The sequence below is a fragment of the Camelus bactrianus genome, chromosome 26, assembly GCF_048773025.1.
Source record: "Camelus bactrianus isolate YW-2024 breed Bactrian camel chromosome 26, ASM4877302v1, whole genome shotgun sequence".
Lineage (NCBI taxonomy): Eukaryota > Metazoa > Chordata > Mammalia > Artiodactyla > Camelidae > Camelus > Camelus bactrianus.
The window spans coordinates 15,708,743-15,735,736 of NC_133564.1; the positions used below are offsets into that span (position 1 = coordinate 15,708,743).

The 26,994-nt window shown below is 48.4% G+C and overlaps 3 protein-coding genes across 3 annotated transcripts in view; 1 reads left to right on the forward strand and 2 right to left on the reverse strand.

The window, feature by feature from the left end:
- Positions 1-16,461, forward strand: part of WWC2 (WW and C2 domain containing 2) — a 129,899-nt gene extending 113,438 nt beyond the window's left edge. The window contains exons 17-23 of the mRNA XM_074353413.1: positions 650-768; positions 2,603-2,801; positions 4,177-4,341; positions 5,436-5,528; positions 8,584-8,826; positions 10,573-10,700; positions 13,739-16,461. Of these exons, the coding sequence (XP_074209514.1) occupies positions 650-768; positions 2,603-2,801; positions 4,177-4,341; positions 5,436-5,528; positions 8,584-8,826; positions 10,573-10,700; positions 13,739-13,805 (1,014 nt within the window). The 3' untranslated portion in view covers positions 13,806-16,461. The remainder of the gene's footprint in view (positions 1-649; positions 769-2,602; positions 2,802-4,176; positions 4,342-5,435; positions 5,529-8,583; positions 8,827-10,572; positions 10,701-13,738) is intronic.
- A 41-nt stretch (positions 16,462-16,502) lies between these two features.
- LOC105067696 (claudin-22) lies at positions 16,503-19,758 on the reverse strand. Its single transcript, XM_074353414.1, has one exon. The coding sequence runs from the start codon at positions 18,250-18,252 to the stop codon at positions 17,590-17,592; it is 663 nt and encodes a 220-aa protein (XP_074209515.1). The 5' UTR covers positions 18,253-19,758; the 3' UTR covers positions 16,503-17,589.
- A 23-nt stretch (positions 19,759-19,781) lies between these two features.
- On the reverse strand, positions 19,782-21,281 carry LOC105067695 (putative claudin-24). The gene has a single exon (XM_010953315.3). The coding sequence runs from the start codon at positions 20,447-20,449 to the stop codon at positions 19,787-19,789; it is 663 nt and encodes a 220-aa protein (XP_010951617.1). The 5' UTR covers positions 20,450-21,281; the 3' UTR covers positions 19,782-19,786.
- Between the last annotated feature and the right edge of the window lie 5,713 nt (positions 21,282-26,994).

The window sequence follows — 26,994 nt, forward strand, 5'->3', positions numbered from 1 at the left end:
TTGCAAAACGGGCAAATCACCCGGATCACTCGAGGGACCCGAATTCCAGTTTTTCTCTCCCTGGGACCGTGAGGCAACTGAAACACCTGCCTCCCGTTCAGTCTCCCAGCAGCTGGTTCTTGCTTTCTCGGCTTGTTCGGCCCGTGCGCAGCACAGGGATGCCCAGTGTCTCCACAGGAACGTGGTGCAGAATATCGGGCTCACTTTACAGTCAGTCCATCTCCTCTGGCTCCTTGTATGCTGACTGCCTTGTCCTCAACTCAGTTTTCATCTTCGCATCCTCCCACCACCGCCACAGCCCTGGCGGCCGCAGTCTGTGAGCCCGTGTGCCTCCCACCCGCCAAAGGAAAAGAGCGGCGGTGATGGTTGCCTCACCTCCTTCCATCTCCCTCCTCCCTTGGATCTTGGCCCTCGAGTCCTAATTGCCTTTGCTTTGCTCTTCATTGCTGTGAAACAGCTGGAGTTTTCTGTTTGGTTGGGTTTTGCTTTTGGCTTTATTTTGTTCAGCTTTGACATTTATCCTCAGCAGGAGAACTGGGTCTCGTACTTTCTTCCTTTTCACACCTGGAAGCCTACGTCCCCATCTGATAAGTTTTTGGATCATTCCTTGAAGCGTATGGTGTTCACTGTCTTGTTTTACCTTCTCCAGGATGCAGTGTCAGCCTTACTTGCAAGGACATCAGCTGAGCTGTTGGCTGTGGAACAAGAATTAGCACAAGAAGAAGAACCAGGGCAGGAGGAGGAGCAGAGGGGTCCGGAGGGAGACTGGTAAAGCAGTTATTTCCTTGTGCTATTGGGGTCTCAAAGAGGATTTGTTTCGTATCTCGTAAGAAACGTGCAGGGGAACCTTTATAGGTTTAGCTCTTACTCTGGCGTTAGTGGAAAGCATTGCAGCATCAGGAGCTGCCCCTCGTGGAGGGAGCCTCCTTGGTCATCAGCTGAGAGAAGTGATGGCGAGACTGGGGGCAAAGCTAACACATGAGCAAGAGCCTTTGTTCCTGCTTCAGTCATTTTGACACTATTTCTTGAGCTTTTTTCTGATTTTAAGTCTAAACTATCTATTTTTAAAGGTATGGTAGTTTAGTATAGAGTCCCAGGTAAATTTAAGAACTAACTTCTTTCTGCAGACTACCAGAAGTACCATTTAGGCTCTGAGAAGTCAAAGCAGATATTTAGAAAACAGCTTCTGAATAGTTATTTCTCTGTTTATTGCCACTTTTACCTTCTTCCCTTCTCATTATCTATATACCCCATTTTTAAAAAAAAAAAAGGTTAGTATAGCTTTGTATGCATAATGTATAAAGAACTGTCTTTTCCTGGTTTGCACTGTTTTCTCTAAAAACAAATTTTAGTGAATGTGTGCGGTTTTTTTTTTAGTATATATGTAAAATCATTTGGGTTAATTTTGTATGTATCATTGCTTATACTGTTATTTTGAATGACTATTGACACATGTGCATTTACATATATAGCATTCATGTGTGTGTATGTATATATAAAACTTTTTACAAACTTTGAGTGACAAGATATATTATAAATAACAAAATCATGGACATTTGGAAGGAACAGCTTACTACAGTGCTGTAAAGAGGTAAGGTATACTTTGTTCTTAACAAAAGTCCTTTATAATGACTACAAATCAGAGCACTGCAAACAATAAAGAAAGTGAGCGTGATTATGAGATTCATCATATCTTTAAATACTAAGCCTTCCTTTTGTATGTAAAATACAGCTTGTTTCCCACACATTTCAAAAAATACACTTAGAATGTAACATAAAGGAATTGATCATTTATGGTATTCAGTGCCAGTTCCCCCGGGTTCATTTAATGACTAAATGTTTAACAACTAGTCTGTGCCAATTAGTCAGTACGTCACCAACCACAGTTAAAGCTTGACCGTTAGTTATCAGTGGAAAAAGGACATGAATCTCAACAAAGCACAAGATACTCTTAACCCTCCTGGTACTCTTGTTTTCCTGTCAATACAGTTTATATAGAATATAAACCATATTTGTATTCTGGAGCCACGCTTGTAATGCCACCTAAGCCCATGCCACAGCTTTTGTTAAAGACAGGGTCCTAGAGCATTAGGGTCTTCTGTCATCTCAGTGGCAAAACTCCCTTCCACAGGGCTGCGCCCCTGTCAGACCATGAGCACAGTTGATAATGGATATTTTTATTCACTCTTAGCAGAGTGAATAAAATGGAGCATTCAGTTGTTTGATTAATTTTACAATAAACGAACAACTGATACCAAGTTATATTATAGTGAGTGTCAATATTTTTAAATGATGGGTTAACTTTATATGTGATTTTTAGCATGTTTCTATTTAATATTTAGGACTTAGGTCAAATTTCATGAATTTAACTTTACAGTATGAAGTTAAGGTGATTTTGCTGCAAACTGCCAGAAAGAAAGATAAGTTTATCTTTCACGAGTGTTTTAGTAAAAGTTCCAGCCCAGGAACTGTCCTGAATCGCAATGTGTGAGTCTGTTCATTGTACAGATAACAGTTTACATGCCCAGGTTGCACTGATCGTGGAGCACACCTGCTTGACCGTGAACAGGGTTGTGTTTTGTTGTGTTGTGTTTCACTGTAGGTTAACAATGCTAAGAGAGGCCTCTGATGAAATTGTGGCTGAGGAAGAGGCTGAAGTTAAATTGCCCGAGGGTAGTCGCTGTGCGGAAGACTTAAGATCATGTCCGAGTGTGGCTGAGATGAGCGAGGACGCGACCAGGAAAGAAAACAGCTGTGCCAGAGACCCGGGGGGTCAGCCCCCCACTGTGATACCCGCCCTGGTGAGGTTCTCAGCTCAGACCTAAAACGGGTCCCCTAGCGACCCCACGTAGACACACGTGTCTCTTCAGGTGTCACTGCATATTAGGATTTTGTGCCATAGCTGGTTGTGAGGGGCATGTGTAGGAGTAAGCCACTGAAGCATCATAAATGGCCTAACGTTTCCTGATGGGCCCCAAATAATCATTCTCCACTTACATTTCACATAAGATAAATAGTGCTGTTTGGCTCTCTAAATGTTCTGTGAATATTTAGTAAAAGCATTTTCAGAATATCCTGCATAACAATGGGATGCCTACTTAATTGTACGTTTCATAAATGTAAGTTTATTTCAATTTCAAATATGAGGCAAACATTTAAAGTTCATGTTGGTTAGATGGTGTTCTGATTGAAAGCAAGTCCGGAAGATGCCACATGACTCGTTTCAGGCACAGGTGCAGGTCATGCTATTAAGCAGGTAACTTTGCAAGTTACTTGAGGGGCGTGTTCAGACTGCCACTGCCAAAGGGGGAAATCGTTTTCAAGGTTTCAGTATGCTGGCAAACTTGGGGGATTAGAAAATTCCAGTTCTTTATTTCTGAGAAAAATAATGTTATACTCTGCCTGAAGACCATACACACACACACACACATATATATATACACATACATATACACACACACATACATATACATATACACACAGTTGGCCTCCCACATTCATGGCCCCCCTACATTCGCACCCCGCCCCACATTCGAAGCTTGGATTCAACCCACCGCAGGTCAGATTGAACTAACCGCGGGTAGTAAACAGCACACAATTGGCCAATCGCCCAAGTGTGGAAGCGCAGATACCGAGGGCCAACTGTGGGACTTAAGCATCCACAGGCTTTGGCATCCAGGAACCAATCCCCCACGGATACAGAGGGATGACTGTATATATAATTGCATATTCTGTGTAAACCTGTATGTAACTTTACAGGTTTAACTAGCATATTTTCATTTTCTTATATTTAATTACTTTATCATTTATTCTGGAAAAAAATGAATCAGAAAGTTGAATAATGTTTAACGATGAAGCAGTCTCAAATAAGATTCTCTATAGAAGCACATTTACCCTCTGTAAATCTAAACATTTTTCCGGTCGCCTCCGTTAGAGGGGCACCACCACTCACGGGGAGCCCTGTTGGGCAGATGTTATCCTACATACCGAGGGTAACTGCCCAAGAGCTAAATAGAAAGCCACTTACTTACCTGGGTTCCCATCACAAGAAAGACGGAGCCTGTCTCAGAAGAGGCCCTGGTGCTAGATGCGTCTCTTGTAAGATTGGGTTATTTCTTTGGTACTCAGTGTGCCCGCGTCTCTCCGCTCCTGACAAATTACTGACTCATATTCCAGGTTGATAAAGAGACAAACACCGACGAGGCAGGCAGCGCCAGTGTGGCAGTCCGCCCCAAAGACCGCAGCGGCCTGAGCGCCCGGCAGCGCGCCTTCGTGAGGAGCAGCGTGATCGTGCGCTCGCAGACCTTCTCCCCAGGGGAGCGGAGCCAGTACGTCTGCAGGGTAAGGTGTCTGCGGGGCCTGCGGGGCGAGGGGTCTGCGGGGCGAGGGGTCTGCAGGGCGAGGGGTCTGCCAGATGGGGCGGAGCATCTACAGGGCAGGGTGTCTGCAGGGTAAGGCACACATCGCTCTTGGGGAGCTGCTGCCTCTCCCCACCCCCACCCCCCAGGGAGTGACTCAGCAGTGACAGTAGACTGTGCCACAGGGATCTTCAGACTAGGATTAAAGAACTAATGGCTAGGAATGCTGTAATATATATAAAATACCACACTCTTAATCGTTCTTTTTAGTTTGGGTTGTGGATTTCTTTCCTTTCTTTCCCCAAATTTAATGTCTCTTTGCTTCTAATGCCATTTATTTGGCAAACAAGTGGCATTAAGGACCTGACTGCTAAGTCTGTTTGGACATCGATGTGTATTTAGAAACTTAAAGTGACTCAAGATTTATAGTATCTTGTAAATTTGTGCTGTGTATCATGGTGCTTCAAACCACGTTCATCCTGCTGAATCAAAAGTTATACATTGGGTTTTAGAACAAAACCTGTCTTTTAAGTACCTTGGATGGGAAACAGCAGAGCTTGTTAAGAAGGAATGGGGATGCTGAGGATGAGGGTTGCAAATTCAAGCAGGGTTCAGACTAGACTTCATGAGAAGGTGACGTTTCAGCACAGACCTGAAGCAGGTGAGGGAGTGAGGATGGGCTACCTGGGCTGAGGGTGTTCTCGGTGTCACACACTGTGACCGCACTCTGACCCTGAACTCTGTGCATTATACAGACCTTTCATTTAAAGAATGGCTGTTGCACATTAGCTAAAAATACAAAGGGTAATTTTATTTCAAAATGTGTATAATTATCTTAACATATGACTTCTGATAACTGTCACCTAAAAGCAATTATTTAAATTTTTTTCAAATCAGGTTATTCAAGAAAAGCATAAAACAGGGAAAAACTTGTTTGGAAAGGATTTTCTTAAAGAAATAAACTCGTATTGTCACTACCTTCTTTCTGTGATAAACTTCTCAATTCTAAACTTCCTCTAGCACATTGTTATAAAGTGATTTACCTTTTTTTTTTTTTTTTTTGTCCTTTGTTGCCAGTTAAATCGAAGTGACAGTGACAGTTCCACCCTGGCTAAAAAATCGCTGTTTGTGAGAAACTCCACCGAACGGCGAAGTTTGAGAGTCAAAAGGGTATGTATTCCCTCAGCAACATCCCACTGTCCTAGACACAGCCAGAGTCTTGAATGTCCAAAGCCCAAACACCAGAACTGCCAAACGTCCCTGCTCCGTGCTCTTGGGCTGTGGAATGAAGCCACCAAGATTACAGAGACACAAGCACTGTGTCAGTGGTAGAGATGGAGAGAGGGTGTTCATTCATCACGGGTCCGGAGCCTGTGCTGATGAAGGCAGGGAGCTCGGTCCGCAGTGTGGGTGGAGAGTGTTTCTGCTGCTGGCCACCTGCTCTGGGGCAGCCGGGGAAGAGTGTAATGCCGGTACCTTTAGTGAGGGCAGACCATCTGGTAAAGGAGTACCTGGTTTTAGGAGTGTACAAGGAGTAACCTGCTTTTAAAAACAGATACTTTGAGGTGAAGGTTAATGTAGCTTAAGCCAGCTTTTCCTGGAAGCCAGAGGTCTTTGGATGAGCTTGAAAGGGTAACTCTGGGAGAATATTTAAATAAACTGGAAGCTTGGACTGTTCAGAAATTCCTGTTTACTTACCAACAGCTGAACTACAAATGGAAAGTTGTTTGTTTACCAATAATTTGTTTGGTGCTCATTTAGTAGGCTGCTTTATTTCACCTTAAAACGTGCCGTTCAGTAAGTGTGAGGCACTGTGCGCACTGAGCTCTGCAGTGATGTGGTGCTGCGGGCAGGATGCTCCGCCTGTGCATTCAGAGAGCGCACAGGACTCAGCAGAGCGCGGATAGAAGGGAGTGAGCGCATCTGGTTGGGAGACTTGAAAAGGCTTCGCAGGGAAGTTCTCTGGCCTTGATGCCCTGGAAATTTTTCAAAAGAAGGTGGTAGCTTTGTTGGGAGGACAGAGATGGACCCTGGGTGCTATCGGTGGGTGGCATGAAATGACACAGGGCATGGAAACACATTCAGGGCATAAGGCATGATCCAGCTTGGCCAGAGCTCGGCCCTATGGATGGAAAAGATGGGCGTGAGGACTGGAAAGGAGGTTGAATCGATATCTTCCCCAGTGACTCTCTGGATTGATGCCAATGTGTGCAGAGTACCAGCCGTGTGCCTGGGCAGCATTTAACTTCCTCTAGCCTCCTAGTTACCTGACAGTCATAAACATCTTTCTGTTTTCTAAAGGTAAATATGCCTTTTGATATTTTGAAGTATAGGTCTCTCGGGTTACCAAGTTTTCTGCTTTAAAGGCACTTAAATGTCCATCCTCTTGAATGAAAGTTCTTCTCAGCTCTTTAGGATGGTAGCGCTCTTCAGAGAACTTTAAAGTTTATGAATTGAGTGGAGCTGAAAACAGTCGAGTTACTGATAAACTTAGTTATTAGAACTTCTTGCATCAGACAAAGGTTAACCCTGAAACGTCGTTTAGGAAATAATAGTTAATGGTTTTTAAAGGGAGCAGCTAAAGTTTGGTAGAAGTGAATACGGAACACTATTCTGATTTAGGAGTTACAGCAGGAAAAAGACAGTGAAGAGCACAGAGCAGTGGAAGGCGTCCGGGACGGGGAAGGCGGCGGGCCTGGCGTGGGAGGCACGAGGCTGGGGGGAGCTGTTGGCACAGCTCTTCCCAGTTCAGCGACCCCACGCTGACACTCTGAAGGCAGATATGGCGGGAGCATTGGCACCAAGGAACCCGGCAAACCGCACAGATCAGGGGGCCTCAGTTACACATGCAGCAGAGGAGCAGCGGGCCGCCACACATCAGAGTTGTTAGGGAGCCCCACAGGCCCGACATCTGGGAAGGATTTCTGATCTTGAAAGATTAGTAACACGGTCGTAGAGTGTGAGTCTGGGTGATTGTGCTGTGTAATAAGTGTGTTAGAGCAGAGGCTGGATAAAGGGAAACCGGATAATGAGAGCAGCGGGGAATGCTGCGGCAGACCTGTGGGCAGGGAGACGGGGAATCGGAGGAGACAATGAGAGCTATTCAGACTGGGCTGCAGCCCTGAAACACGAAGAGGGGCAGCCAGGCCCTCTCCCTCCGTCCGTCGTGAGCCCCGCCGTTGTTCCAGGCCTTCCTGCTGGTGGACCTGTCAAGTCCGAGCCCCTTCTCTCTCGTAGCAGATAGTACCGGCTTTATTAGTGATCTCTTGTCTTCCACCCCCACTGCCAGCAGCCTGGGCAAGAAGGGCCCTCCGCGCTTCCCTCTGCTCAGGCCGCCCTGCCCAGTCTCGGCCGAGTTCCCTTCCTTGAGTGAGTCTGACCCGGCCCTGAGTCACCCCCGCCCTGGCTTCCTGAGACAGAAGACGCTGCTTCACGGTTCACTGCTGTTTTCTGTCTTGGGCCATTCCCGAAACAAAGTCCTCAAGGGCAGAAATGGTGTCTTCTCTGTCTGGTGTTCTGCCTCCAAACCCCCAGCAGACACTTACTCATACACATTCAGTAATTATTTAATAAGTGGATGAGCTCGGCCCCAGGGGCTCAGGGGTGGAAGTGGGTGTCAGCCGATGGGAAGCCGGGGAGGGAGTCGGAGCGGAAGGATACTGACGGGAGGAGGGAGTCAGAGCCCTCGCTCCGGCGCTTCTACAAGTGACAGCGGGAGGTGTCCGCTGCGAGGCCACCGCCGTGTGTCCCGGGACGGAGGGGCTGTGAGTGTGCTGTGCTGTTTTCTTAGGGGGCTGGCTCTGGGTGGTAAACCGGTCCGGCTAAGCTAGGCTGTTCCATGGTAACAACTTGAAAAATCTCTGCAGCTTAAAACAAGAAAGGCGTACTTCTGGTTTAGTTCCTGTCCCCCGCCGGCAAGCTGGGGCCCTGCTCCTCGGCCTCCCTCCGTACCCCCGCCACGGGGCCTCCGCCGCTGAGTCTCTGCTGTCCCTCTCGCAGGGGACAGAGAGGGACAGCTCTCACACTCCGAAGGCCTTCTGCCTGGAGGTGACACCTCACTCCCCCCGCCCCGCCCTCCATCCAAGGCGGGTCACCGGGCCGGTTCCGCTTCGTTTCAAGGCAGCAGGGACATGCGCTCCTGTCACGGGCCCGGAAGGAGGGCGAGCAGGCCGGTGAGCGCCCGCGTAACGAGGGCGTCGTGTTGTTCCGTCTCCTGACGCTCCAGGCGGTGTGCCAGCCGGTCCTGAGGAGGACGGCGCCCGAGTGCCCAGTGCGGACCTCTCTGGACTTGGAGCTGGACCTGCAGGCCTCCCTGACCCGGCAGAGCCGCCTCAACGACGAGCTGCAGGCCCTGCGGGGCTTGAGGCAGAAGCTGGAGGACCTGAAAGCACAGGGCGAGACCGACCTCCCGCCGGGCGTGCTGGAGGACGAGCGGTTCCAGAGGCTCCTGAGACAGGCCGAGAAGCAGGTACGGGCCGCCGTCGCCGCCGCCGGCTTCCTCTTGCTGGCCCTGCGGGGCACGCACCTGCACACGTGCACGCACATGCACGCACACATATGCACATGTGCACGCATACACGCACACATGCACACACGCCTGCCCATTCACGTCCACCACTTCCCCTCCATGTTGGGGATTTGTGAGATTTCCAGCACCGTGGCCATAAAATGCTAACAGCGAGCAAAGAGCCTGCCAATTGCCCTAAAAAATGTGGCTCCCAGGAAAGCTGAGGTGGGAGCCAGCCGCAATCCCAGATGTGCCCCCTTGTCAGGACGGCTGTCAGGCCTCTGCGTCACACTCCATAACCTTCCCCCTTTGTGGCTGATTGTCTGTTTTGTAGCTCAGAGTGGAAACTGAATCAGAGTTAGTATCCCCGTGTATCTTACAACCCCCTGAGGAAAGGGAGCGAGGAGCTCAGGACTGTAAATTAGGCTGGATTGTGTTCTTTAAGTCGCCAGGCTTCTCAGTGTGACTGTGAGTGAACCACTGGGCCTTCCTGCAGCTCAGGCTCCCACCGCACCAACTGGAGGTCAACCACGCTCCCCTGGAACGTGGGTCGTAAAGACTGCATCACGACCTGTGGGGTGAGAGGGGGAGGCCGGGCAGGTTGGTGTCTCTCCCAAGGAGCCTCACTTGCGCACAAAGCAGAAGTTTCTTTCTCTTCCTCTGAGGGTTTCCCTGTCAAAATGCCTAAGTTCTGTGATGCTAGGCTTCTTAAAAGCTTGAAATAATACAGATGTTAACATTTTCACAAGTTAGACTCTACTAAGAAAATTATGTGTCAGAGATAGTAATACACCTCATTCAACAAAATAAATCTTAACGATTTCAGTGACGCGCTCAGCAGTGAGACTTAACTGCCTGCGAAGTTGGCTACGACTGATTATTGGCTGCTGACGAAAATTTTATCATAAATTTTGGCGCCCAGACTTTTGGAGGAAGATACAGCTCTAGGCACAGATATAAATATGTAAACACAGGGACAAACAGAGTCTTCAGTGAAGTGTGTTCTTATTCAGCTGGGAGAGGAGTATCTTCATGTGTTCCATGTGGTCAGTCGATGTTGCACAAAACAAAGTGATTTTGCAGTCGCCACGTGAACGCTGGCAGTTGCAACTATCAGCAGCCGTTGGCCGGCTTAGAGGGGCCGCCTAACGGCGCTCTGCAGGGGATGAGACAGACCACCTCGCTTCCGTTCGCGTGGAAGGGGACAGAATACTGAATGAGGTCTCGCGGGCCGGTTGTATCTCTGATATGATAAAATACATTTTCTTGCGGAAGCTGGGCCAGATTTTCTTACCTAAGAATATCCAGCACGTACGTTCCTTCTCTGGTTTTTCCTATCTGTCCGTCTTTTCACGCCAATAGGCAGACGGCCATTTGAGGCTGGTTTGCTCGTGTTGTAGGCCACCAGGAGTCAGACCAGCAGCAGCACTCCAGCAGGGTGACTGGTTTCCCCGTCTGACGCAGCGCACCATGGTAGAAGTCACTTCCTTGTGTTTACTGAGTCAGTAGTTCCCTCCCTGGGGCCTGGTGAAAAACCATCCATTCGCAAAAGCGCATTTGGGCGCGTGGGTGTCACCCGATGCTGAGAAAAGACCCCCTCCTCCTCAGCTGCCAGGCCGGCTCCTGGCGTTAGCCCGGTGTCTTTCAGGCTTAGAGCCTGTATTTGGAATTTCTAATTAACGTTTTGTGATTTGATTTCCTCGCCAGGCCGAACAGTCGAAAGAGGAGCAGAAGCAAGACTTGAATGCGGAGAAGTTGATGAGACAGGTCTCCAAGGACGTGTGTCGGCTGCGGGAGCAGAGCCGCAAGGTGCCCCGGCAGGTGCAGTCCTTCAGGTGGGCACCCCAGGAACTCAGACCCCTCCTCCTGGCCCCAGGTGTGCGTCCCCCCCCGGCTCCTTCCCACCGGCTGCAGTCCTGACTCAGCTGAAGCCCATTCGAAGAGCTGTCCCCAGCTCTTCGAAGCAGTTAGCACACCTCATGGAGAAATCGTAACACAGAGGGCACAGGAAAGTCACGTGTCTCCAGGGTCTTGCTGTTGCCTCACTGGACATAGTCCTTGGGCTCCTGGGAGCCATGCCCAGGGCGGGGCCCGGCCGTCCCGAGAAGGGCAAGGGCTCCTGGCCCCCCGGAGATGCCAGCCTGTGGGGGGCTGCGGGCATGGAGGCCTGGGCAGGGCCACGTGGGAAGAGCCACCTGAGGGGTGAGTGGGGTCCTAGGGGGGCACATGGAGGACCCTCACCCCTGGGAGAGGCAGGACGAGGTCGAAGAGGCAGCGTTTGAACCCGGGGTAGAAGAACAGGTCCAGGTGTGTCCGGCACCAGGGCTGGCAGGTTTGAGAAGGGACCGAGGCAGGCGGGACCAGCTCGGACAGAGGCACCAAGCCTCAGGTAGACGTCAGTGCCAGCAGGGGAGCCTGTCAGAGCTGGACTCAGACCACGCACAGCCCCGTGAGCCGTGCCGTGCTTTCACCTGTGACTTTAGACAGCAGGGATCGCGCACAAGAGTACGTGGTGGGGAGACTGCACGTGGGAGACATCAGAGGCACGTGGAGAGGGCCCGGGAGCCTGGCGGGGGTAAGTGGGAACTGCGGGCACGGCCTCCAGGCTCCAGTCCTGCCTAGAGATTGAGGACACGGGAGCTGGAGCGGTCATGTGCCGGGGGCGGTCAGTTCTGCTTTTGGACGTACCAGACCAGCAGTCCCAATGTGACAGCTCAGGAAGCTGTGGCCAGCAGTCAAGTAAAAATAAAAATCTGAAGCCAGGATTGAAGGTCGGATGGGAGATAAAAATGGGAGCCTTCATCCCACATATGGTGGCTCCACAATGGATGTGGGTCAGCCATCCCAGAAAGTGGGAGAAGGCGACCAGGAGAGGAGACCATGAGGTGTAAGAAGGAACGGCCGAGGAGATAGGAGAACCGGGCTGCGGTTCAGGAGTCAGAGGGGGGAGGTTGGTGCTGTTGGATACGGCAGCAAAGAAGAGGACTGAAAAGCTCCCCCAGACTGGAGGCCCCTGGTGACCATCCAGGGATGGTTCAGTCAAGGGAGAGGAGGGCCGCAGAAGACGTTTGGTTTCAGTGGTTTGTGGTGGGTCTGTGGTGGTGCTCACGTGCGTATGCATGCGTGTGTGTGGTGTAGAGGAGTCTGGAGGAAGCTCTTAGGCTGAGGGGGCAGAAGCGCAAGGAGCACGTTTGGACGTGCGGGGCAGACCGGATGTGTGTGGGGCAGGATCGTTGGGAAGGGATGGGCTTTGGGGCCAGAGGAAGAGTGGGGATCATGCTGTCCCGAGGGAGTCCCGAGAGGAGAGGAGTTGGAGGCATTGTGCGCTTAAGACTCTTCAATGTGATGGTTCAGAGTAAAAAGTCAAATTTTTCCTGCCTCCATTGTGCTCCAGAACTGCTCTTGTAACTCTCAGAGGATGCTGCTCCTTGGGTCTTAGAACTGCAGCGCGGTGAGAGGAATCTTCTCATGCCTTTGGTGCTGTGGTCACTTTGAGAGTAAGAAACATTGTCCAGTCATCCAACCCCCCAAGGGTTGTTTTTAAAACCCAAAGTAAAGATTTATAAACACTCCCCCAGTCCCTTAACATACAAGCCATTTATACCACCAGGCAGGTGAGATGGACCAGGGAAGACAGTTGGCCTGGAAACAGTCAGGTGTCTGGTCCCTGCGCTCGCCTGGGGCAGGGGGAGAGTTGGGAACGGTGGGGCCTGGGGCACTCTGCCCTAGCTGCTGGTCTCACCTGGGATCAAAGTCCCAGTGCTCCCTGGTCTTCTGATTTGTCGCAGGAAGGTAGAAATCGGGAATTTTTATGTGAAATATCTTAAATGTAGACACTGACACCTAATTCAGGTGTTTAAAAAACGCCATGTGAGCCAAAGAAATTCATTTGCAGGAAGCACTGAAGAAAAGGTCCCAGTTTTGAGTTCTGCCTTCAGTGACGTCATGACCATGCCCACTCGCCTCTTCTAACTCTTAATTTTCTCTCTTATGGAACTGAGCAGTGGAAAGGATGCGCTACCACAAAAACACTCCCTCCAGTTCCCCAGTTTTTACCCTTCCTCCTCGTCTCTCTCCTTTCCTTAGTCTTTATAGCTTCCCCACCTCAGTTCTGGCGTCTTCACACACACACACCCCGCCCCCCCCACGCCCCGACCATCTAACAGCTGGTGTCTCAGGAGGGCCGGTGCTTTCTCCTTCTTTACGGCTTCACCGTCCCCGCGTGCGTAACAGCCTTGGCAGACGTGCGCAGAAGGGACACTACCCGCTGTGAAGACTTTGTAGAAAATAGTAGCTATGCAACCCTAAAACCTAATCTTTTTAACAGTCTTCTAACCTCTGAAAACCGTTCCTCCCCCTTTCTCGGCGTCTCCCTTTCAGGCTACTGCTACTCGTCCCTGTGTCAGGATGCAGGGCGATCAGCCGTCAGCCTCCTCCTCTTCCCTCGGTCTGAGTCGTGATGTTGCAAATTAAGTTGCCCTTTCCTGAGCATGGTATTGATTTCAAAGAATTTTCCCAGGATCATGGACTTTTCTGTGCGGATTCTGGCCCTCTGGAATCCTCTCCTACCTGGTCTAGAAACACTTAGACTGAGCCCCTGATGGTTCAAGACCTCTCTCACACTGGAAATCCTGGGCGGGAACTCACTGCCTTGGTCAACAGACGGTTTCCTGTGGGTCACAGCTGTCCTCCCTTGCGTCTTTCCGAGAAAAGGCAAAGGCAGTCTCGGTTTTCAGCGGAGCCCTAGCTAAGGAAAAGAGCTCCCACCCAGCTTGGAGAGACCACGCTGGCATCCTTGAGAAGAACTTTTAACGGGCACACACTATTTTCCACCTTGCGTTGAAGTCGGTGTATTTCTCACCCCCGCCTCTAGGGAGAAGATTGCCTACTTCACCAGAGCGAAGATAAGCATCCCGGCCCTGCCGGCTGATGACGTGTGATGACGGGTGATGACGTGATTCCGGCACCGGCGACTGCATTTTCTCACCTCTGCATTTCTTAGGGAGGGCAAAAGACTGAACATTCGGAGGTTTTGTTTTTTGTAATATAACCATCAACTCTTAAAGAGCTTTTATTTCACGTCAGATTTTCGAAATGTTAATTTGTAAAGTACCATGAATGTAATTCTTATATGTTTTAAAAAAAAGAAAAAAAATCAGATAACCAAAACGGGCTAACCTGGTACACGAGTGCACAGTGTGTCGTATCGCCAGTGGGCTGTTTTGTAAAAATGGAGTAGCGGCCGTGCCCGTGTCTGTCCTCTTGAGCCGACTGCTGAGAGGGGACGTGGTTTCGCAGAATGCCTCTCGCTTTCCCTTTGCGCCCCGGTGCGCAGGCTCCCGGCGGCGTGTCCGGCCCGGGGGGGGGGGGGGGGGGGGGAGCCGGCGGCCTGGGCGTGAGCCCGGCGCGGAGCTGCGGGTCCACCCGAACGGCTGCTGCGCTCACTTCGCCACCTCTGTCTGAACACTTCGCTTCCTTCAAACAGCTTCCTTTTTGTCCTTTTGTATTTGTCTAAAGAAAGCAAAAGCAAAATGCTGAGTGCGAGAACGTAGGAACGCAGAGGAGCAGCGCTCGTGGCTGCGCTGCGGGTCCTGCGGCCGTGACTCTGCGGGCAGGGAGCCGAAAGCAGAAAGCCAGCCAGCCAGCCAGCCTCGGATACACCGACAGCCGCCCATCAGCGAGCAGCTGCTGCTTCTCACTCAGCCGGAGTTTGCCTAAGTGTTCGAGTGTGAGCGCCTGGCTTGCACCAGTCTTGTTTTGTCCCGGGGTGCGATGGTACCAAGAAGGAGGAGGTGGCCCGGTGTTCTGAGGCCCGACAGCGCCGATGATGGGGAGGGAAACACGGCAGCACGCACTTGGTGACACCAGGAATGAGGGGGAGGGCATCTTGATTGAATCAAGGTTGCCATGAATTTTAGAAATACTCCAGGAAACACATTTCTAACATTTTCCAGGAATTATTTTACAGCTCTCGTTTTTAGGGAATCCTACCTATAATCGGGAGGCCAAGAGAAGAGAGTGCCTGGGGAGATTATTAATTTGAAGTATAAGCTGAGTCATTTGAAAAAAAAAAAAATCGTATTCTAGATGAACAAGTATAAGGGTAGAAGCTGACTACCGAGTCCTCCACTGGGGAATTTCAGCTTCCCCAGCCCAGACACTTCTTAAAAGAAACCCCCAGTGTAGCTCTGCCAGCATAAAAGGCTTTTAAAATAAACAGTTTTATATAAGTTAAATCATACTTATCCCTCAGTCTGTAACACCGGGAGAAGCCGTTTTTGATGAGCCATCTTACATAGCAAGTAAAATCAATTTTTTTTAAGAGATGCAAAAATCATCTTAAAGGAATGTGCCCCTCAAAAAAAAAAAAAGAAACACAAGTTCTATTCCTAAGCTAGAGTCCTCATTGGTAAGAACTTTTATTTTCTTGAAAGTAATTATACATATTTTAGAAAGTTCGTTTTATCAGAATCAAAATTCAAATTAACAAGGTTTGAGCTTAGAACTTCAATTACTTTTTCCTAAGTGTCCCAGCATTTATATAAAATGTCTTATATAAAATCTTTAAAGCAATAACGTGGCACCACTCTGAACAAAAGCCAGCCTCATTAGTTGACTGAGCACAGTCCTCCTGGGCCACCCAGCTTATCCTGCTAGATGGCTGAGGAGAACCAGGAGAGGTCAAGGTCAAATGTGAAAAAGACGTTTATTTAATGTAGAGTTAAGTGAAGGTCAGCTGTTTTCAGCTTCTTAGTTTGACCATGAAAATGTTTATAGAACTATGTGTAGTTGTACCGTACGATTTTGTTTTCTTCACTTATTTATTTACGGTCTTATTTATGTTCTGTTTAATATATAGTTCGGTTCTGGCCATCTTAAATGTTTGACATAGAAGAGGCTATATTGGAATATTTACAGCTTTATAAATTCCATCAGATTAGCTGTAAACTTTTTGTAATACAAAGAGTTTCAGACAAGTGTTAAAGAATAAAATCTGTCTCAGGCTGGTAGTTAACCGTTGTGACCAAGATGCTTTTGGTTTCATTTTACAACATTTGCTCATTTCTAACATGAGAGACGAATTTAATATAATCCTTTTCCACACTTTAAAAATCAGCAATAGTATTATGTATTTATAGGCAGCTTTTAACAATCCTGTCATATTTGTACTAACCCAATGATTCACAGTGACAAAACATTTTAATAACTTGACCACAAAACCATATGGACAAACATGACTTTTAATACTATAAATACTATTTTTTAAAGGTAGAATTTATTCTTCCCAGGGTAAAAAGAATGTAATATTTAGTTCTCAAGTTTGAATTATCAGTATGTTATTATCATTTTGTATATCAGAATCTGTTACAGGTACAAAAAAAAGTTGCTAGCCAAATGAACAAAGTTTAGCTGAATCTCTGTAGCATGCAAATCAAATAAATTTAAAATCTTTTTTTTTGGTATTACTTTATATTGTATTAAACATCAAAAGCTCAGGACTGAACTAAATATTTAATCAGGTTAAATTCTGAATATGTTTGTTTTAATTTGTCTTGTTTGTAAAAGTATGCAAATACATCACATAGATTAACTCTGGTTTCTGCACTTTTCATGTGTTTGTGGGTGGGGAAAAAAATTCTGTTTTTTTTTTTTTAACAAAGATATCTATTGCCTAATACTTTATTTCAGTGTCGTTTATTGTTCAGTTGTTTCCCTGATTGGCAAAAACACAGAAGTTTACTTGAACCAGGTACCAAACAAATGTAAAATCTTTAATGAAGAATCCCCCAAGCCAGCAGCTTGTTGTGAATAATTCTTGGTTGGACCATATGTATTGCTGATTTAAAAAAAAAAAAAAAAAAAGGCTCTGCCCACACCCCCCAGTCCTGCCCTGCAGCGCCCCCTGTGGCTGAGCTACCTACTGCAGGCCACAGGACCCAGGAGCAAAAGCACATGTGTGCGGTAGATTCTACATGAATCTTCAGAGCAGGAGACTGCCCACCTCTGCTCCTGACATAATAAAGAAGGCATGAATGAAGGTGTCTGACTTTTGGAAGAGGCTTCACAGAGGCCCTGAGGTCTCCAATTAAAAAGGAGATGATGTGGTGGGGTGGGTGTATAGCTCAGTCGTAGAGGGCATGCTTAGCATGCACGAGGTCCTGGGTTCAATCCCCAGTACCTCCATTAAAAAACAAAGAAAGTTATTCCTTTAAACAAAAAGTGATGATGTGTCCCCTGTACCGCACCTCTCAAGCTTTCAGAGAGCCAGCAATGTTTTTGGTATAATTAGATGCCGTACCTTTTAAATAAATAAGCATCCTGACTTTAGTTTCAGTATAATAGGTGATCTTAAACACTTGAAAGAAGTAAATGATTAGCAGTAACATTTCTAGTTGCCAAAATGATTCACCTCTATGAATAACACCTTGGAAAGACTTGTGAGTACTAATATAACGTTTTATTTACCAGTTCTGTGCAATCACTGAATCTGTTTTAAAATTGAGAAACCTCATCCACAGTAATGAGTATGATTATTAAGTCTCGACTGGTTTTGGTCTGAGTAGAATATAAAAGTGGTTTCCCATCTTAGAAAGAATTTATAATTTCAGAAGCGATAAGGGAAAATGCATTTTAGAAAATCAAAAGCATAGTGAAACGTGTGACTGTGGAACAAGGAATCCTACCAAATCATCTGAGGAGTAAACATCACTGATCCCTTCCAGTTTAGAGTTTCAGGTGAGTGGTTTTCATCTCCAGGTGTAGATGGTGGTGCTGCATCTCTGCCACTGCATAGTGGCCGGAAGCTAGGGGGGCCCGGGTCCCACAGGCTGCCCAGTTTAGCAGACACCCTCCTAGCAGGAGAGAAAAGCCAGCAAACCAGCCGATAAAGAGGGATTCCCCAAACTCCCACCTGGGCACAATCTCTGGGACGGTCTCATCCCAGAACTCCCAGACTGTCATGTGGGCGACCCAGGAGACAGGAACAAGGCCTGCAATGCCCGCTGTCCAGGACAGAATTCCTCCCAGGATTAACAGCCGCTTCTTGAGATCTTGCTGTCTCTCTCCAATTCTCAAGCAGTCCAGGCCAAACCCCGAGAACAGCAGGCCCAGGAATCCCAGCCCGTTCGACATGAACATTAAAATCCTGGAGATCCTGAGCTCGGCAGGCAAAGCCAGGAAAGAATCAAAGTCCTTGCATTGCATCCCCACTTCCTCTTGGATGACGCAGGTTTGCCAGAGTCCCATGGTCCAGTTTTCCATTTCATTTAAGTCCAGGTTGAGGTTCTTCCATTGTGGCAGGTAGTTTGTAAGACAGGATAAAACCCATCCCAGCAAAGATAATGCAATTCCAGCTAACTGTGCCACAGCTCTAAATACTAAAGCCATTATAAAGCCCTGCGACCTTAAGTCAGACTAATCCCTGCCTTTCAGTGGCTGCGAAAAGAAGTGTGACACTTGTGTCATCCCTTACAGAGCTCAGAAGTATTTTTTCATTGTGTATTTAGGAGGATTCTTGCCAGAGTTGCTATTGTTCGATTCTATGTTGAATAGGTCAGAAAAGGATAGGGAAATAATTCTGCAAACCAGTAATGCCAAGGTGCGGCCCAGATCATGTTCACGTCCTATGGGCTGCATTTGATAGTAAGCAGTTTGTCCCCAAAATAACATTAAGTGGTGATAACCCTCCTCTCATTGCTAACATATAAATGGCTTTCATGTTGTTGCCAACCTTTCTAGCAAGTCAAGGAAATAAGAAGTCTTACATGCAAGATGCTTCATTGACAGTTTTCATTCAGTTTCTGCCGCTTTGTATCTTACTAATTGCACCTGTCATATTTTCATGGGTTAAAAGGTCTCACATTTCAACATACACGTTGTGGTTATACTAAGTGTTATCATTTTTTTGAATACGTTCAAGAAAAGTGTTTCTTAACCAAGTAAGTCAGTCTTCTCAGAAATCTCTCCTGGAGAACTTACATCAGGCTTTAAAAAAAATAAAATCCGTTAGGATACATATATCCCATAACACATGAAACAATTCTGAACTAAATATCAAGTCTGTTTACCTACATGCCTTCCAGTCAGCTCCAGGCACGTGGGCATAAATACTTGCTATTTTTGTTTCTTTGCTTAAATATGCTTTCCATGCCTGCAAAGTAGAAGCAGTAGGGCCTTGCAGGGTAGTCACCCTCTCTGTTGGTTCATCCCTATGCTTGCTGTTTTTAACTGAACAAAGGAAAGGTTTTATTAGGGCAGATGAGCTGGATATTAAGCAAAAGATTTTTGCAAGTGTTTATCTTTTTAAAATATGAAGTTTTTGAGAGAAGAGATTGGCCAGTATTTTAAATCTGAGGGTATCACGAAGCACTACAAGCTTCAGCCTCATAAAGTCCTGCCATACAGAGTTCCCAGTAATTTCCTAAACACAAACCACCTCTGTTCAAAAAAAGACCAAGTTACTGTTGTGGAAATAACACTTTGGATAGGATTAACGTGTGGTTTTGCTAGTGTAGAATGCTTATTGGATTTCAGGTTGTTAGTTTTTTTCTTCAGGAAACAGGAACTAAGTATTATCAATTTCAGCTCCCAACAAAACCCAAAAAGGTTTCTATTATCAAATTTACATGTTAAAGCTTAATACTGATCATCTTGGACAACTGCTACCACATTTTGATTTAAATAGCCAGATCAGTGAGAGTTTTTTGTTGTTGTTGTTCATAATTTTCTTTAAGACATAGATTTGCATCTTTCTTACTTCCCCAGACTTTGGGGGGATGGGGTATCTAGGCTAGAAAAGTAGTTATCTAATGAGAAAATGTGAGTAGTACAGATTTAGTTACATAACAAAGACCCATTTATCATGCAGACCCCTCCGTGACAGCTGAGGTAGGAGGTACATCTCTCTGGTCTGGTCAAAGTCTTACAGTTTAGGATCAGCACGTCCATTTTCCAGGCAGGAACACTGAGTTTGCATCTCTGACACTGCATAGTGGCCGGAAGCTAGGGGGGCCCGGGTCCCACAGGCTGCCCAGTTTAGCAGACACCCTCCTAGCAAGAGAGAAAAGCCAGCAAACCAGCCGATAAAGAGGGCTTCCCCAAACTCCCACCTGGGCACAATCTCTGGGACGGTCTCATCCCAGAACTCCTGGACTGTCACGTGGGCGACCCAAGAGACGGGAACGAGGCCTGCAATGCCCGCTGTCCAGGACAGAATTCCTCCCAGGATTAACAGCCGCTTCTTGAGATCTTGCTGTCTCTCTCCAATTCTCAAGCAGTCCAGGCCAAACCCCGAGACCAGCAGGCCCAGGAATCCCAGCCCGTTCGACATGAACATTAAAATCCTGGAGATCCTGAGCTCGGCAGGCAAAGCCAGGAAAGAATCAAAGTCCTTGCATTGCATCCCCACTTCCTCTTGGATGACGCAGGTTTGCCAGAGTCCCATGGTCCAGTTTTCCATTTCATTTAAGTCCAGGTTGAGGTTTTTCCAATGTGGCAAATAAGTTGTAATAACGGATAAAACCCATCCCAGCAAAGACAGTAAAATTCCAACGAATTGCATCACTGCTCTAAAGACTAAAGCCATTGCCACCAATCTGAGAACTCTTGCCACCCCTATAGGAGCCGCCGTCTTTGCGGTGGACAGCAGCGTGATGCTCTTAGTTCTACGCTGCCTGGGGAATATAAGCTTTGGTCGTTAACCCTTTGCGCACTCTGAAATGCGTTTTTGTTCTTCTCGAATATAATGTTTCATGTAAAGGACGAAGGACTCTGTTAAAGCTATGAGTTAGGCTTTCTGATAAGGATTTGATTTGTTACCTTCCAAATTGCTTGGTAAAATTATATCCCCAATGCTTGATGATTATAAATCTAAGGATGAACAAAGAGGTCTCTATGACCCCTCACCCTAAAATACAACAGAAATCTTTGTGCTTCAATATGGATTAATTAGATTTTAAGTGGTGATAAAAAGCCAGCCCTTTCAACAACAGGACCTCATTGTCGTAGCTGAATCTGAGATTTCAGGGATGCAAAACAAGACCTTGTAAAGAAAGGTAGACTGTTTGCCTATAATCTTTATTCTTCTCGGACTTCCTCAACCTACACAAGAGCCTGGCCTGCGTTCTTGAGTGTCACAGGGACTTGGCTGGGACTTGGCAGAAAAGTTGCCCGCAGATTCCTTTGAAAGGTAGAGGCTGGTTCACTGGGTTAATTAAAATGAAAAAGACCAAGGCTGTGTCCAGAGGTACAAAGAAAGGGAGCAGCCCACGAGGCTCAGGACTTCACGCTGAGATTCTCTCCATCCTCGGTAAGGACCTGGGGTGAAGCATGATCTCGTAATATCTGAGAGGTATCCTTTGTCCACAGCTGAGCTGTCTTCACTGTCATTTAAGCCACATCAACCAAGCAACATCAAACATGGCGACTCCCGCCAATTCCAAGACAGAACAGCCACCAGGGCGCCGACCTTTGAGGCATCGTCTTGTTTGTGTGTCTGATTTAAGCCACACCTGAGAGCAAACTTCAGCAGAACATGACCCCTCAGAACGCAGGGCCTCACAGGACAGGGGGAGAGGCCACGTGCCCGACCTTCCCACGGCTGCCTCAGGCTCCGCTTGGTCCAGCTTCTCCCCACAGGGCCCCTGGGCTCCTGCACCCACAGCCAGAGGCAGGACCTGAGAGCCCTGCCTGGATCAGGAAAGACACACAGGTTCCTAAAGTGGAGCCACTACCCTGGAAGATTCTAACCCATGAAACAGAACCACTGCCCATCACATTTCTAGTCCAGGATTGGAGAAGAAGCTTTACGATGTGGCTCAGTGGAGGCGGGAGAGCCGGCGCCTGATCCCGATAAACCAAAGTGAGCCCGAGAGTCGGGTCAGAAGACGCGTCTTCACCATTTTCCATCATCAGGTACTAAACAAGAAGACGAATTCTTTCTTTCACAGTTTTTCAGAATCCCTCAGGATTCATAGCTGGCCTCAGTGTACTGAAACAAGAAGTTGTTCAAGTTTGCACAGGACATAGGGGTCCAGAAAGGGCTAGAGATGTGCCCAGGGCCTCACACCAGGAGGCGGGATAATGACGGCCTAGAACGTTCCTCCCAGGAGGCAGTCAAGTTGACAAAAGCTCTCGAGAGCAATCATTAACAACCATGGGGAGATGGCTGCAACTCAACAAAAAATGGAAAGGAGCAGGCTGCTCTGTGAGGGGCGGAGCTCCCCCCACCTCAACCCACCCCCCAGGTCGGTCAGTCACGCACGTGGACTTTGCTCAGACACCAGAGGTGTCTTTACAAGGTGATTCTCACCTGTCAGGGCTCCGGGGAGGAATTTCTACTGTGGTGGGGGTTGGAACTGAATAACCTCCAACTCATTTATTCTTTCAGTATGTTTTAAAAAAAAAAATTGAGCACCTCCTACTGGCCAGGCAGTAAATGCTGAAGACACAAGACCCGTAAGGATGCAGACCCTCCCCCTACCCCTGCCCTTGGGGGCTCACCCTCCAGCAGCCAGAGACCTTCAGGAAATGAGTAAAAACACACATTCAAAGAAATAAAAAGAGTGGAGGTGTGAGTGCTGCAGGCGGAGGAAACCCCAGCGCAGCAGCCCTGAGACTGAGCAGCACGAGGCCGCCTGCCCTGGCTGGGGGGAGAGCGGGCTCCCATCTCCCCATCTCAGGTCCGGGATCAACTGCTCTGACCCTGGCGCTCCCAGAGCACAGATGAGACTGTACTTCAGCCAGAACACAACTATGACGAGGGTTCAGCATACGGAGGACTGCGTTCTCCCCGCCTCGGGAACATAGATTTAAAAAACAAAACAAAAACAGCAACAAAGAAACTCATAAGCAGAGCCTGAGAGGCCCACAGATTATGTACATTTCCGACGGGCCAAAGGTTAGGGTGACCAGCCATCCACGTCTGCCCAAAGCCACACATCCTGGGAAACCTCCCGGTCCAGGGCAAGGGTCGACAAACATTCCCAAGTAAACTATCCCAAAATGTAGTCATTTAAGCCCATAGTCAGCCATGCACGTGTACTTTGCTCAGGCATCCGCAGTCAGTAGGGACAATTTGTCTCTGTCCTTAGTGGTGTCAGCTGAGGCTGAATGACCTTTTATGACCTGGTCTTGGAAGCCACCGAGCTGCACAGATGACGCAGTTCAAGGAGAGTAACAGCAGGCTCCTGGAAGGGCTTGTGGGACGGGAAGTACTTTTGTGGCCATTACTAGAAAATAAATCTATCGTGAAAAGTAAATCAGATGGCGCTGTTAATGACGCCATTGACCAAATCTAGGTTCTACCTGATGCCTGGCAAGCATTGCATGGAAAAGTTGGCCTTTCTTTCTCTCCTCAGCTTTATGCTTTCATGCCCAAGATGGAGCTTGTGGTCCCAACCAAACCGCGTGGGCTACGGAGACCCTGACCCTTTTCGCACACACACTGCCTCTGCCAGCCTGGGCCAGCTTGCCTGGGCTGCCCCTTCTGCCAGTCCAGGGCTGCAGCAGGAGGCCCCAGCAAGCTCCCTGATTCAGCCTCACGTGGCTGCCGCAGGGACCGTGCAAGAGCCAGGGGCGAGGAGATCTGTCCCCCTGCAAGACCAGCCCAAAGAAGGAGACGGTGTGTAGAATGTTCTCGTAGACACGGTGCCCAGGGAGGGTGGCTACTTCAGGGGCAGGAGGCAGGCAAAGGCGTCCTGAAAGGAAGGGTCGCTCCTAGAAGCCAGTTGGTGGGGACGGGTTGGGAACTGAACAGTCGTGCAGCGGGGAGAGGGAGGGAGCCCCCAGGAAAAGAGGAGGGTGGTGGGGCAACCAGCTAATTGATCTGGGTTTTAGTTAAGAGCCTTTGAAGGATGATACGCAAGGATTTGACACGATCGCTTTTGCATCTTAGAAACCTGACTGGTGGGTCCAGGGATGAGTCTCTTCATATCATCTAAGACACAGAAGCCACACGGATGAGGCCACCAGAAGCCAAAGCGTAGCCTGGCTGCTGCTGTAAGGGCAGGTGGCCCCTGGGCAGGGCCTGCTCCAGCCCCACATCTTCAGCCGGCGCCAGCGGCCCTGCTGCGGGGAAGGTGCACGGGAAGAGGGGCTGAAGCGGGGCCCCCAGATGAGCTCTGGGAGTGTGAGTCTGAAGTCAGTGACAGACACAAATCCCATACTGTCAAAATTACCCTTAAAACATCCCTGAGGCTCTGGAGACGCACGCGCACCTCCCAGCGTCCTGCATGCCAGCCTCTCCCATACTGGGCTGGATTCCCCACTGGTCCCTGAGCTGAGCACAAGATCAAGTAGTTGCCTTGGTTTGGGATCTTGTAGGAATAACACCCACTGAATCTGAAGACGCTAGAATCAGCCCTGCTGTGAGAGGAGGGTCCAGAGGATCACTAACTGCAGGAACAGCGAACGTCACTACCTCCCCTGAGGAGCCCGCTGGCATCTGCTGACAGGATCTCCTGATAAGTGCTTCCTGCAAGGGGCTTCCTCCTGCTAAACACAGGGTTCTGCTTTTGGTTTTTTTCAGTTAAAAGAAAACCTATAGTTTATTTTGTTTTTCTAATATTCCTTGTCCTGCTAAATAGTAATTCTCACAATTAACACCATGAGCCCACTAATCAGGAAAAAACACCCTGTTGCCTTCACAACCTCACAGCACAACACACTGTGTCTACTTCGTGCTCGATAAACACATATCTAATAAACGGATGATGTGGGTGAGGGTTTAGGCAGAATGACACTGGAAATGCTGACCCCCACAGCCAGTCACCTGTCCTCATGATGACAAGTGACCATCCCGTGGCCAAGCAGGACCAATGGACTCTCAAAGATGTGAGCTCGGTCACTGCCTATAGAGGGATAGGAAACGTTGCCAAAACATCATGAGTTGGCCAACAAGGCTGTCCTGTTCCCACAGGGTGTCAAGATGGACACAGTCTAGGTTCAGGAAGAAGACGGGAAGGCTGGAGATGGACCAAAACGTTCACAGGGCACTAGAGATGGATGCTTTTCCTTTTCCTCATTTTCATTATATTTTCTAAATTTTCTACAAACCCTGTAGGATTCCCACAAGGAGGAAAAAAAATAAGTGTTATAAAAGAAACTATAACCTGATGGACTAAACTTTTTATCTCTCGTCAGATCATAATAAATAGGTAGCAATGATCAAATGCCTCCTACTTACCAGGCACTGTGTGAGGACTCTCACATACATTAGCTCAGTTCATCCTCACCATCATCCGGCAAGAAGGCCCTAGCAGGTGACACAACTAAAGCAGAGACGCAAGTACCCTGCCCAGGATCACAAAGTCATTTTTAGAGCTTTGGTTGCAGATGCCTCAGTTCTCTTCTGAGAGCACGGAGGAGGTAGGCGGCTGGTCCCTGAGTCTACGCTTAGCAGTGCTGTTCCCAGAAGAGCTTCTGTCTAAATCAGAACCACCTCTGGGCATCATTCCAGCTTGAGTTTGGGTCCCGCCCCCAGTAACGTGCTGGTAAATGTTTAACACCTGCTTTCAGGTGGTGGCGACCTGGTTTATAGCCTTTGCCAATTTCCATGGTGTAAATAGCGTCGACCCAAACAATCCCAGGCTACCAACATGAAGTTAGGAAGAGACTTGCCATAGCCCAGCATGATACAGTATTTTTGCCGTGTAAATACAACTGATGTAAGTAACCTCAAGAGCATAGATATAATAAACTGAAATAAAATAATCAGGAAGTGATAAGTTTTAAGTACTAATAAATACGTCTGTTTTAATGTAACTTAATTATAAGTTTATATAACTTGATTTTAATGATAGCTATGTTTAACAACCAACTCCTGAAAAAGGAACCCTCGTCTCTCGTGAGTCAGCGTGGGCCAGCTCGGCCCATCGCCGGGACCAGCCCGGCCCATCGCCGGGACCAGCCCAGACATTACAAATCAGGGTCTCCCACGGGAGCTGGGGGCCGGACTCGGCAGGCTAACGAGCTCCTGCAAGAAGTCTCAAACACACCGCAGATCACCGTTTGAGAACCAGGCCCTTGGCTTCGCTGCCCGCCCAGGTCTGAGACCCGCCGGCATCCTGGGCTGGCCCCAGACCCGCCGCGGAAGCTCAGCCCCGGGCGGCGGGGCGGGGGAGAAGGCCGGAGGGCAGGGGGCTGCTCTGCGTTTTGCCAGCCCCTCCTACTCGACTTACCTCTCGATTTTTGCTGTTTTGCTCAAGGTGACTTCTCTGGCGAGACATCTGGCGCCCAGTGACTCAGCAATACGATCCCGCATGCGCAGGACCCATGTATGCAATGGTGACTTGCGCTGCGCAGGCGCACTAGTCAGCCCCGAGGTCGCAGCTGGATAGATGTTTATCTTGGTAAACAAGGCGGGCATGATTTTCTGCCGTTGCCGCCACTGAAGCCTGAGTACTCCTCCTGCAATAAAAGCATGTCAGAGGTACCTGCGGCCCCGTGAACCTGCCAGGCCTTGAGCGCCTGCAATGCATGGTCCCTTAGTCCTCCAACCACCACCAAGCTCTATGACTCTCAGGCTTCTAGGCATTTAGGACATTGGTAGTTAAAATTAAAAATTAAAGTTTTGAAATTCAGAGCACTTATCAATTAGATTGGTTGGTTTGATTTATAACTGCCAGGCAATCTACTGAATGGCCCTTGAAAACTTTCATCAAAGCGGGGAGAAAAAGATCCCATCCCTGCCCACTGGAACCAAAAAATAAAACAAAAACCAGGTGGGGAGCCATCACAAGACTGTAAGGAAATATCTGTTACAAGTATAAACTCCTACCGCTCTGCATATTTTAACACACGTGCCTGGGTCTTTACACTCGGAACCAGCTGCTTCCTATGTGAGAGTTTCGGGGTCAGAAAGTTCTTCCCACTGGCCTGACATGTTTTTCTCAGGACATTCTAGGGGTGAAGGAACTGAGAGCAGGTGGTGGGGAGGTGTCAGTCCAGCAGAGCATCTAAGGGACAGATTGGGGAGCAGTGTATGTGGGCCCTTCCCCGGGGGCTGCCCTCCGACTCCCAGAGCAGAGGAGGCTGTCCTGACGTACTCAGCAGGATGCATCGCCCGCACGTAAGCACTGGTAAATGAGCAGCTGCCAGTGCCCTCAGTCAGTTTCAGGTGGTGACATTTAA